Here is a 13,056-nt window from a genome sequence, read left to right on the forward strand (position 1 = left end):
TTTCAGAGGCGTGCATTTTTTATTTTCAGAGGCATTTTTTGGAAACTCCTCAGAGCTATAGTCAATGTAAATACAATATTTTCAGAGGCGTTTTTGTGCATACCTCAGTTAATCAAATAAAAAAAGAAAAATCCGCCACAGGCCCGCCGAGCCCATCATGACCCGATCGAGCCCTCTGCCACGCCGCCGCCCACCACTCGCAGTGTGCCGCCCGCAGACCGCAGCGCCGCCGCCCGCCGTGGCCGCCCACCGCGGCCGCCAGAGGTCACCATGGCCGGATCCGCTGCGACCGCGGCCCGTTGTGACCGGATCCGCCATGGCCGCCGCCGCCCGAGCTCGCCATGGCCGGATCCGCTGCGGCCGCAGCCCGTCGTGGCCGGATTCGCCATGGCCGCCGCCGCCCCAGCTCGCCAGGCCGGGTTCCGCCGTGGCTGCCGCCCGCCGTTGCCTGATCCGCGCGCCGTCGTCCGCCCGCGGCCGCGCTCCGCGCCGCCACCCGACGCACTCCGCCTACGGCCGCCGCCGCCTGTGCTCGCCTTGGGCCCGCGCGCTGCTCGCCAAGGTCCACCGCCGCCGCCTGTGCTCGCCTCGGAGGCGCGGTCTCCATGCGCGGGAGGGGATGGAGGGAGGAGAGAGGGGTGCACGGAAGGGGAGAGGGAGTGAGGGAGGAGAGAGAGTGAGGGAGAGAAAAGGTTAGGGTTTGGTGAACCGGGCTCTTTGGATTATTATTGGGCCCGACCTATTTACTGAGGCGGACATGTATAATGCAAACGCCTCAGAAAATAGAAGTATTTACTGAGGCGGACATGTATAATGTAACCGCCTCAGTTAATCGATTTTCTTAGGCGGTTTTCGTAACTACCTCAGTTAATAGGAAACGAATGCCTCTGTCATTTTCTTTTTGTGTCCGCCTCAGAGGCCTTTTTCAAGTGCCTCGCAAAATCCAGAATTGTAGTAGTGGGCTTGCCACTGGTGATTATTACTATATCTAGCATGTTAGCTGATAAGCATGCAAAATGTGAATGGGATAGGGTGTTGCATGATATTGGATCCACACTTGCAAAAAATACTGGTGCCGAGAAGATGACAGCTATATTATCTATGAGTTACTTTGATATTGCTCATCATTTAAGAACTTGTTTGTTGTATTTGAGTGTGTTCCTAGAAGAGTATGAGATCGAGAAACAATGTTTGATCAACAGATGGATTGCAGAAGGGTTCATTCATAAGGAAGAAGGGCGAACGAAATATGAAATTGGTGAGGATTATTTTAATGATCTCATCAATAGAAGCATGATCCAACCTGTTAATGTAAAGTATGGGCAGGCAAAGGCATGCCGAGTTCATGACATCATTCTTGACTACATCAAATGCATGGCTGCTGAAAAGAATTTTGTAACTCTATACAATGGTGCACAGCATGTATTCTCTACAAAACGCAAGGTTCGCAGGCTTTGCGTAAGCAATCACACCGGATTATATGCTACTATATGGGAAGACACCGGAGAAAATGTTACTATATGGGAAGACCTGATGTTATCTCACGTCCGATCAGTTACTATATTTGCGGAGCCCGTGAAAACCAGTTTGTTGCCTTCCACTGCTCTTCGTGTGTTGGATCTTGGAGGTTGCCGGGGCATACAAGACCATCATCTTGCAAGTATTGATACTCTGTTTCATCTCAAGTACTTGCGTCTCTCCTCACGTTCAATAACTAAGCTGCCAGAGAAAATAGGAGAACTGCAATATCTGCAAACCCTGGATGTACGAGGTACCAGAATTAAAGAGCTTCCATCCACTATCACCAAACTACAACGACTGTCACATTTATATGCTGACTGGGACATTAGATTTCCAGATGGAGTGATCGGGCAGATGCACAGCTTAGAAGAGATGAGGGAGTATGGAGTCGAATCCTACGAACAAGGGAAGTCTCTGCAAGAATTCAATAAACTAACCAAGCTGAGGACATTAAAAATTAAATTGGATTTTGATTCACGCAAAGACTTGGAAAGACCAAGGCAAGCTGAGGGCTCTCACACTTATGTGGGAATCTTAGTATCTTCATGCAACCTTTATAATCTATATATCACGGAGGCCCCTGTGGAAAACATGTACCCAATGTCGCTGGATTCATGGCACCCCACTGCTCCCTGTAGCCTCCAGAAGCTCTGCTTAGAAGGATGCGTCATCTGTAAGGTGCCAAATTGGATGGCATCGCTTGGGAATCTCGTGGTGCTAAAACTGCGGTATATCCTCTGTTTGAGACCAGAGGATGTGGAGATCCTTGGAGCAATACCCAGTTTACTTTTTCTCTTACTAGCAACTGCCGGAGGCACCAACGGAAGGATCACCGTCCATGGTAGAAACGGATTCAGATGTCTGAAATATTTATACCTGGATTTTTTTCGTTGTGGGACCGCGCTGGAGTTTCAAGTGGGATCAATGCCAAAGCTTGAGCATGTGAAGCTCAAACTCCGTATGCATAAGAGGGAGTGCCTGAATGGTGCTTCTGATTTGGGCATCCAGCACCTCTCCGCTCTCAGCAAGGTTGAGGTTGAAATTCGGGGCAACTGCATGCGTGACAGCAACTATGATCCAACGGAAGAAAAGAAAGATGACGCTGTCAGATGGGTTGCAAGCGCCATTAATAGTGCCATCATGACACATCCCAACAGTCTCACTATCAGATTTGAAACATGGCGCGATGACTACTGTGAACGGTTCGAATGTGTAAGTTCCCTTCCGTGAACTGCCGGCATTTGATGCTTCCGTCAACCTCTAAGTTGCTGCTACAGTCACATATTTCCTTGTTCTATTAATTAGCAAATGCTTGGTTATTCAGTTACGTAATCCCTTACTTCTGACACCCTCTTGGTTGCATTTTGTTTTGACTTCTCTTCTAGCTTTTGAGGAGATTGAATCAACGGACGGGGGGGTCTATTGACTGAGTGGCTCAAAATTTGGCAAATTGAAGAGGAGCAGGAACAGATGGATAGACCGAACAAGAGGTACCAAAATTCACACTTGAGGGTGCCAATCAGACGTCCACTGTCAGATTGTTTTCCCCATCAACCTCCTCTCCCTCATATAGTCATGTTCATTTCTCTTATGATTTTTCAAACAGGATGACAGATGACGAGGAGCAGGCTAGTGCAAAGGAAGGAGAGGATGAAACTGATAATAAAGAGGAAGAAGATACCTGTGAAGAGGAAGGAGAGGAGCAAACTGATGAAGAGAAGGAACTAGAGCAACGAGAGGGCAACTAGAACCCCGCATGAGTTTGTTGTGGCCTTGTGGGTGCTACCTGCATCGGGTCTCGGTGGAAAGAGACCCGATGGCAAGAGACATGGTGCTTCCTGTTGGCATGCTGCACGCTCCGTTGGTGGTTAACTACTTGCACAATTTAGTGAGAGTCACCGTTCTGTTCATCTCTCTGGATTATTTCTTTCCTTGTGCGTGTATGCTGTTAGTTTTGAACTTATGTGAAGGCATTTGGCTGTGTTTTTTTTTGGTAATTAAGACATTTAGCTGTTGAGGTGCCTGCTGTTGAAATACGGTTCTTCAACGGTTCCGCAACAGAGGTTACTGCTTCTATTTCTGCTCCACGCTGCTGCACTGAATTCTCTGCTTTCGGTCGGTTTGTATTGGTTGCAAAACTAATTCATCTGCTTGGAGCAACGGCTGGGCTTCATTATGCTGTTCGTCTTTTCCAGAATATCTGGTATGTATCGTCCGCTGGTCCTTGTGCTGACACAACCGTCCACACGCTTGTTTTTCAACTGTTTCGATATCCCACAAATAGCTGGATCAGCTTTTTATGTTCCTGTGCTACGCTCGTGGCTTGTAGCATCAACTTTGATTAACTTCCAACAAATCAGTGAATGCAAGCTAACCCAACTTTACAGCCTACCAGACACAGGCAAAAAAGCGGATAAGAAATACTTGTTTACAAGGCCAAGGAGAAAATGGACTTGCTCTGATGAAAATATGTTATATCCTATGCTTCCGCTGGAGTGTAAACCCTCAAGGATTAAGAGGCTCCATAAAAATGCCAGCAAAAACCTCTGTAGTCCAGCCTCTAGGCAAATTTAGAATCTTCGGGTAAACTGAATTAGTCTTCCTAATCGGCATGCTCCGCATACGACAACATACTTCATCTGACCTTGTAGGCACTGTCTTGATGAGGCTTTCATCCTGAAGGATTTGCTCCAATAACAGACTGTCAGATAGCAACACTACTATCCTGCTAAACACTCAAACCTGAGGTTCCATTAATCCATGCATGCCATGTGAAGTTGTGATCTGTTCCACTGTCTCGTTATGAATTCTGTTCCAGATGAGTGCAGTAGCAAAATTTGCAGCTTTTACTGCCAAGGTAATTCCAGTCTACTAGAAATTATTAAGTGACAAGGCAGAGCCAGTAAAAAAAATTAACACTTATAACACTAGAACCATTTGTCTAGTATAGAACTGCAGCCATGATAAACAGGAACGAGGTAGTACACCACTGTAATGCGAAGCAGCAAGGAAAGCGCTCTAAACTGAAAGCAACAGGATAGACACGAGCAGAAGCAGTCATTTTCCCCGCTCAGTACTGTGATTTGCCATGCTCTTCGTGTGTTGGATCTTGGAGGTTGCTGGGGCATACAAGACCATCATCTTGCAAGTATTGATACTCTGTTTCATCTCAAGTACTTGCGTCTCTCCTCATATTCAATAACTAAGCTGCCAGAGAAAATAGGAGAACTGCAATATCTGCAGACCCTGGATGTACGACGCACCAGCATTAAAGAGCTTCCATCCACTGTCACCAAACTACAACGACTGTCACATTTATATGCTGACTGTGACATTAGATTTCCAGATGGAGTGATCGGGCAGATGCACAGCTTAGAAGAGATGAGGGGGTATGGAGTCGAATCCTACGAACAAGGGAAGTCTCTGCAAGAATTCAATAAACTATGCAAGCTGAGGACATTAAAAATTAAATTGAATTTTGATTCACTCAATGGCTCGGAAGGACTACGCCAAGCTCAGGGCTGTCACAGTTATTTGGGAACCTTATTATCTTCATGCAACCTTTATAATCTATATATCACGAGAGTCCTCTGAGGTCAACATGTACCCAATGTCGCTTGGGAATCTCGTGGTGCTAAAACTGCATTGTATCCTCTGTTTGAGACCAGAGGATGTGGAGATCCAGTTTTGATTAGCATTGTATACAATTGAGACCAGCGGTTGTTTCAACTTTTTATGTTCCTGTGCTACGCTCGTGGCTTGTAGTCGTAGCATCAGCTTTGATTAGCTTCCAACAAATCAGTGACTGCAAGCAAAACCCAACTTTACAGCCTACCAGACACTAGCCAGACACTAGGGCAAAAAGCTAATAAGAGAAGATACTGTTCACAAGGCCGACGAGAAATGGACTTGATCGGATGAAAATATGTTTTGCATCCACTGGAGTGTAAACCCTCAAGGATTAAGAGGGCTCCATAAAATGCCAGCAAAGACCTCTAATCCAGCCTCTATTATTCTAAATAGTGGAGGTCTGCTGTTAAATATACTGCCAGGTCTTGTACACATAAACCTTCCCGAAAGCACAGGATTTCTTTTTGACCATGATAGCAAGTTAGCAACTAATATAGTTTATCACATAAACGATACTGACAATCACCAATATCGACCCATATGCACGGAAATTTACATCACTGAAGACCACCTCGATACGCAATTCCTTAAAAGGGCCAAGACATGGCAAACATCAGGTATAACTACATGTTAATCTTGCAACGGAAACCCTATATTCAGTGCTTAGACGCTACAGGTACCCTGAAATTTACATCTACCAGACTTCCAATACAGGAGGGGGGGCATAACAAAACTGGTGACCGGCCTAAAGACGAACAGATCCCGCAAGTTAGAACCAAATCACTTCCTGCCTGTTGCAATCCGCGGCTTTCCTTTGACCTCAGATTCCTATTCAAAAAAGTGAAGTTCAGACCCAAAAATAATAAAATAAACATTGCAGGGATGAATCTCAATATCATGAAAGCTGTAAACAGAGCTTACCTGTGGACTGTGGAGGTAGATGGATGTCTTTGCAGCTGCAGGGTTGTGGTTTTCAGCCCCACGGCTCCAATCATAGCAGACCTATTTTGCAATAGTGATGGTTACTCCATTGAGTATCAGATCATGTAATACAGATAATGGAAATACATAGGCATAGGGATGAAAACGGTCGGAAAAGATTGGTGAAAGGCTCCACTTTCACTTTCACATTTTTTCATCGAAAATGAAAAAGATACGATATTATCGGAAACGAAAACAGCATCAGTATTATGGTATTAAGATGTTAATCCAAGTATCCATCCATCCATGACATGTATCTCATTTCATAGTACAAAAAATTTAGACATTAATCCCACCATCCAAGAAACTATTCATAGTCCTATGAATTCAGGTCGCTAGGTTGTGATTTAGGGTTAGGACAAATGAGTCATGACTCTCTAGTCTCTAAAAGTATAGATACGACATTCTAAAAATATTGATAGCAGGGGTGCTGGCATTGTACGTGAATACGGTATTTCTATCGGTAAAATACAGTAGAATACCCCGAAAATACGATAGTTCTCGAAAACGATCAGAGGATGCTCAAATCATTTTCGTTTTCACTTTTATATTATTTTACTGTTTTCGTTTTTATTTTTTGGTAATTATTTTCATTTTCGTTTAGCCTTAAAAGTCGATAAAATCTCGAAAACGAAATTACCATTTTCGTTTTCATCCCTACGTAGGCAAATGCTAGCGTTAGTAGCCATCGAAATACGTTGCATCACTACTTTGTACGAAATATAAAAGAATTGTTAATACACACTAATATCCCAGTTTGGCTATTGATAACTTTTCTCTCTATTTAATTTTGAAGTATTTATCTTGATTACAGTAGCATCTTAGTCCTACATCAAAAAAATGGAAGAAGGGCTAACAGCACTTCATTCATTTGATTCCAGTACAATAAGATAAAATTTCTCACGAAACCAAACTAGTGCAGAAGTCAATCCAAAGAGTCAATTTGATCGTGCAACTTAATTTTGAAACTTTATACATGATACGATATTAAATTTATAACAAAATGCCTAGTTGACTTACCGCATAAGCAAATATGGAACCATCACTGTTAAAGGTGCTGCAAGGAATGGGAAGAGGGCATCTACTAAAAGCCTGTACAGAAATGATGTAATAAGTATTAAATGAAGGAATAGAAAATAAGGAAATGATATGAGAAACTGAGCATAAAAACAACCACACACGACAATGGATACACACCATTAGGTCGAAATGTAACTTGCATTCATAAAAAAATAAAGTACTAATAGATCTACTAAGAACAGGAAAAAAAACAGTATGTCATTACAAGATTGGAAAAATGGGTAGTGTGAACCCTGTACAACTGTACCAATAAATGCTACTGCTCAAGATTTCATTGTTATGCTCATGAGCTGACCAAACAACAAATATTGTAAGATATTAAAAGGTACAAATCAAAGTCACCAGAAACACTGGGACACGGGTTCTGGGTGGGAGATGGGTACTGTCCTTCGGGATGCTAGTTCAGGACTCTGGACAAATCTGAGTTGAGGAATCAAGGTCAATGGATCAACTGCAAATAGTTATTCTTAAAGTTCGATAACTATGTCATGTAATCAAAGTATATCAGTAAAAAAGAAAGAATACAAAAGAAGAAAGCAGGGAAGATGAAGTAAGCGTGGCCCACTCTGCACCAATCTGCTTCTGCTATCTCCCAAGCCCTTGACAACTCAATTGTAACTCATGACCACAGCGATGCCCATACCTCAACCCAAGCACCTTCACTCTCACCACTATCCATCAATCTCCATCCCATCCTCCCATCTACCCCAACCAGTCACGACCATGGTGGATTCGGCAAGCAACAAAAGCATCGAAGGCCACAAGGAAAAGCAACAGTAAAGTTGAGGTTGGTTTTCTATCCCCATGTTCTCCCTCATCACCACCACTCTCTGTCATCCCTCAGCCCATTGATTTATGAGCCATCATATGTGGCATCAAAGCTGCTTACCAAGATCGCATAACCTTGATCAAGGATGTTGGATCTAAGGTCATGGATCACACGGGCAACCGCTAACCCGCTTACTAATAATGTACAAATATTCCACAGAAACAAGCTGCAAACCATCATCAAATCAAGAACAATCAAAGTAACGGAAGTCGACTGCTATCCAACAAAAGTGAAAATCAACAGCAAGAACCATGGAAATTGTTATACCTTCAGCCTCTGCTTGCTGTCCTTATCCCAGAAGTTGAAAGCACCATCAGATCCAGCAGTTACAAATGTGTGATGGACCTGCAGCAAGTTGTAAAAAGTATAAATTTAAAAAATCAACATCACCAACTACTATGTCCAAGCTTAGAACCAACTGCTATTCCCAAGCTTGGACTCGTAAGCAAGTGGGCAATGCTTGTTTCAATGAAATGCCCACGAGCACAACCAACTCAATTGGTACACAATATCATTAATCAGCCATACCAATCCAATGGCAAGCATAAAAGAACATAGCCAAACAATCCACACTGTTCTTGATGTATATTAAACTGGTATGGACAAAATTGGTCAACTAAACTAATAATCTGTTGAAACTTGAAACTGTTTTCAGCAGTCCATATTAATCTGTATGGACATGAGTACTGAATACTTTTTAATCAGTCATATGCATATGGTTGCAGTGTACTGTTGTAGATAACTTAAAGTGCACTGTAACATTGATTTAAGCTCAAGATATTTTATGGAAAACAAAGTTGAGCTTATGTTATTCAACAAATCAACTGAGAATGGAGACGAGGTACTAAAAACCAGCATGTCTCTATTGCATCTGTACACTTCTAACAACAAATGTTAAGCAATTAAAATAGAACTATAAGCCTCACATATAATTAATAAATGAATACAGAGTGATAAATCTTACAGGGTGGAAGTTCAGTGAATTGACAGAGAATATATCATTTCCTTCCCTGTGACATTTGAAAGTGAAATTCTTGCTTTGTTGTGAATCATCGATATGGTGAACACCAACTCTTCCTTCTATCGAGCCAACCTTTAAATGCGAACAATGGGTCAGTCACATGAAAATCTAATTCTTGTGAAAGTCATATGGAAAGTATTTAAAGAAAATAGAAAAAATATGTATTGCCAGGTACCAACCATTTTATCCAAGATATTAAGTATTAACACCCAATGTAAAATAAAATAAATATCAGGTACCAGGAAAACATTAATTGGCACAAACCAACATGAAAACCACCACCACCTAAACACCCCGCCACTAGGCAGGTAAAGAATCGAATGTCGGCACAGCCACTTGAAAAAAAAAATGAAGCCCTGGAGGGGGCTTGACTCTTTGCCCTGCAGCATTATTTTATATCCAGATTGACTCTTAACACAATCAATCTAAGACACCTACTGATCAATATCGAGTCCAAAAATAGCCAGTTTCTAGGTATGGTCAAGAGTGACCAATATACACTTTCATGTAACTATCTCAATAAGAATAAAGCATGTCTGTCGTGTAATTGTATGCAGTGTGACCATGTGCATTTGATATGTTTTAGTCAGGAGTTTGGTTTTCTTAAAAGTTCAGTTTGGAGTTTGGTTCTGATCTGGTTCTAGGAATGACTGAAAAGCACGAACAATAGGCAAATTGGTTAGTGGGTAAGTTTAGATATGGTTTGCTGTCCATGACAGACTAGGAAAAGGATCCAGGCCCTCTGGTTAGTCATCCCAGTAATTCAAAACACAAGGGCATCAGTAACATTGATACATGATTTATACTTCAAGTAGTTAGAAAGTTCGCATGCAGATTTCTGAAATATACAGGACCTATTAGGCCACAACAGTGAAACTGATACTGGGTCAAAAATCACAACCCCACCCATACCAAGCACTGATTTGGGTAAGGTATAGGTTGTGTAGAAAAAATTGAGTGAAGAAACTCAAGGACTAGATGAAGACAAATCAAATGAATACATATTTGTCTATGGTAAATACAGATTGTGATGGCACAAAAGTTAAATAAATAATTTACTGGTGAGAACGGTAAAAATAGGCAAATTTAATTCAAATAGAGGAATCAGAGTAAAGGACACACAAATAATTAAGCATTACCAGAAATCCTTGTTGATCAGGGAATGCAGCAAGGCACCGTGTCTGGTATTTTAGTGGTGATTGAATACGCTTGAACTCCGTCTAATGATCCAAACATATAACACATGAAATAAGTAAGTTCAAGAACACATATCATCAATGCCCAACTGAAATTAAACGAATTGATAAATGCATAGCTAGTAATGACAACATAATCACCTGAGGATTCTGCAAGTTGAAGACTACAAGATTACGATCAGCAGTTCCCACAATCATAAGGGGGTAATTCACTGTAAGAGCATAGCAACGTTCTGGAAGTTGCTGGATATGCACAGGATTTGCTTGCCTTGTGTCCCAGTACCTATAATGAGCATAATGATCAGCATTGAAGGTAGATAAGTGTAAATCAGTCATCCACATTAGAGGGTATAATGTCCTAGTGATCAGAATTAATATTAGCCATGATGGGATAAACAAAAAGCACAACAGAACTATATTGGGAAGAAAAGAAGGTATGATAAATTCAAACAGGCACATAGTCAAAGTGAACATTTCCACAATGCATGCATGCCAAATTGCCAATCAAAATATGCATCCAGATATGGAATTTCAATTAATGTTTCCTAAACCAAATATGGAACACATGATGAAACCTACGGCCACTAATGCTAAAGATTCTGAAAGAGTATTTATTACAGCAATCACATTACGTAGATTTCATATTAACATTAGCTACTGCATTAATGACTTGATCATTATGTATAAACCATTGCAGCTGTTAGCATAACATGTGATAGGATCATAGAAAATGATCATGATGGTAGGAAACCATGAGTTTACAGAGGGCATAAAGACTAGAATGGAAAGATAAACAGGATGGAATACATAAATCTTTTGCAGTACTTGATGTAGTCAATATTGGTTCTCAACTGTCAAAAACACGTAGACAAACATAGGCAACATACTAATCCTTTTAAAGAACATGCTATAATAATAAGCAGCCATTCATAACAACCTAAGAGAACATCAATTGACAATATGTATTCAACTTCCAGGTGAAGAAGATGAAGATTGAGAGCAATGGACTGTGCGTGCACACCTCAGAGTCTTATCCCAGCTTCCAGAGACAAGAAGATTCATTTGAGGAATCCACGCGATCTCCTTGACAGGCGCATCATGCATCGCAACCGTCTGAGGCTGCCCACCTGACAGTAGAGGCCACATTTTGACCTGCTTGTCACAGCCTCCAGAGAAGACAGTTGTTCCATCATCCTTCCATGCTGAGCAGAGGACCTGAAACAGGAAAAAAACAATTGGCACACCAGATACTAACCATATGGAAGTCAATTACTACCAGATCAAGGAAAGCACTAAGATCGTACCGGCTGATCATGCGATATGGACACCTTGGGCTGACTGTTCCCGCCAACAATCTCCCAGCACCTCACCTGCACAACATGCAAAAGCCAGCCAATCCAAGTAAGATACGTTATACATCACACTGACAAACACCAGCTGCTAGTAACAGCACAAGCAAAGGTACCTGGTTATCCCAGGAGGTTGCCACCAGCAGATTGCTCTTGGGGCTGAAGCTGAGGCTCGAGACGGAGTCACCCGGGTTGGGCAGGATCTGCATTCCACAAGCAAACGTCAACGATTCGAGATTCTACAGCAGAAACGCACTCTTCGCGGTACTGCTCCTGCACCAAAATTCATAAAAACGGCGCACCTCGAACGACTTGTTCGGGTTAGGGTTCGCGGTGAGGCCGGTCAGACTCGCCATCCCTCTCTACGCCTCGATCCTGCGAGCACCAACGCGCATCACAACCAAAACCCAAATCGGCAGCAAGCTGGGCGGCGTATCGGAGCACCCGCCGCGCACCCCCGGGAGGGAACGAGAATCCGGGATCGGATTCGAGCGGTGGCCGCAGGTACGAGACCCCCGCGTGCCCGAACTATCCGCCCGCCGCCCAAACCAAGCAACCTAGGGTAGGGCTGGGCGTCCTTACCGAGTCGACGGGAAGTAGCCGCGGCGCCGCGCGGGTGCGTGCCTCGGCGGGAGGGGAGGGTGCGGGGCGGAGCGGAGGGAGGCTCCGTCGGCAAGGCGGAGGGGGCGTCTCGGTCGGTCGCCTCGCCGGTCGCCGCGGCCGCCGGGGAAGGGGAATGGGCCAATGGGGAGGTTCTCGAGGCTGCCGGAAGGGACAGCAACTGCTGCGTGGGGTGGTGGATTGGTAGTAGCCAACCTTGTAAGGGTTGTGCTTGGGCTCACGCGTAGCGTCGGATGCACGCGGGGAGGCGGAGGTGGCGTCATCGCCTCCGTCCAAACCGGACGCGAGGTAGGATGGAGTACGTGTTCCTTGCGGGGAAGCGGAGAGAAGGTAAGCCGCGGGGTTCTACACTTCTGCGCCGGAGGCTCGCTGCCACCGTGGCACGCTCTCGTCGTCTGTTGAAGGGCTTTAAGAACCTTGGTAGTTTTCATAAATCTCGAGCAAGTAGGAAAATTTTCAAAAAGATATTTATTCTGTCGGAAAATAAAAAATGTTACCCGCAAAAAAAAGAGGAAAAAATGTTTCCCACACGTGAGGAGGTTTATCATTATTTTGAATTTGATGAGACAGGCTTGGTAATTAAATCTCAGGAGGATGGATGGTAGTAGTCTAGTAGAGCAACTCCAAGAGCAGCTCCAATAGACTAGTTAAATCAATTTGGCTAGGTAAATTTAGATTAGGAGTGGTAAAAACTCCATCCAACGGACTCTCCATCTTCCTTCTCTCGCTATCCCGCTCGGCATCTACACACCTCCACTAACCTTTCTTGGCGAGCGCCCTCCCATCCATCTTCCTCCTTGTGCGCACGCCTATTCATGCTTCTTGGCG

The 13,056-nt window shown here is 43.6% G+C and overlaps 2 protein-coding genes across 4 annotated transcripts; one reads left to right on the top strand and one right to left on the bottom strand.

Moving 5' to 3' along the window:
- Positions 1–387: 387 nt before the first annotated feature.
- On the top strand, positions 388–3,705 carry LOC120677887 (disease resistance protein RGA5-like). The gene is made up of 4 exons (XM_039959080.1): positions 388–562; positions 917–2,733; positions 2,907–3,011; positions 3,136–3,705. The coding sequence occupies exons 1-3, from the start codon at positions 388–390 to the stop codon at positions 2,949–2,951; spliced, it is 2,037 nt and encodes a 678-aa protein (XP_039815014.1). The 3' UTR covers positions 2,952–3,011; positions 3,136–3,705.
- A 1,886-nt stretch (positions 3,706–5,591) lies between these two features.
- On the bottom strand, positions 5,592–12,398 carry LOC120678970 (protein RAE1-like). Of its 3 annotated transcripts, none has more exons than XM_039960439.1 (12): positions 12,190–12,398; positions 11,910–11,982; positions 11,724–11,810; positions 11,563–11,628; positions 11,280–11,473; positions 10,400–10,541; positions 10,202–10,282; positions 9,006–9,134; positions 8,309–8,386; positions 7,153–7,224; positions 6,073–6,153; positions 5,592–5,979 (listed from the first exon to the last, which is right to left on the bottom strand). In XM_039960439.1, the coding sequence occupies exons 2-12, from the start codon at positions 11,961–11,963 to the stop codon at positions 5,932–5,934; spliced, it is 1,032 nt and encodes a 343-aa protein (XP_039816373.1). In that variant the 5' UTR covers positions 11,964–11,982; positions 12,190–12,398; the 3' UTR covers positions 5,592–5,931. The 3 variants fall into 3 exon arrangements, with proteins under 3 accessions (XP_039816373.1, XP_039816375.1, XP_039816374.1); XM_039960441.1 differs by having other exon boundaries at positions 8,309–8,317; positions 12,190–12,358; XM_039960440.1 differs by having other exon boundaries at positions 8,309–8,329; positions 12,190–12,358.
- Positions 12,399–13,056: the final 658 nt, after the last annotated feature.

Source organism: Panicum virgatum, chromosome 6N (genome assembly GCF_016808335.1).
Source record: "Panicum virgatum strain AP13 chromosome 6N, P.virgatum_v5, whole genome shotgun sequence".
Lineage (NCBI taxonomy): Eukaryota > Viridiplantae > Streptophyta > Magnoliopsida > Poales > Poaceae > Panicum > Panicum virgatum.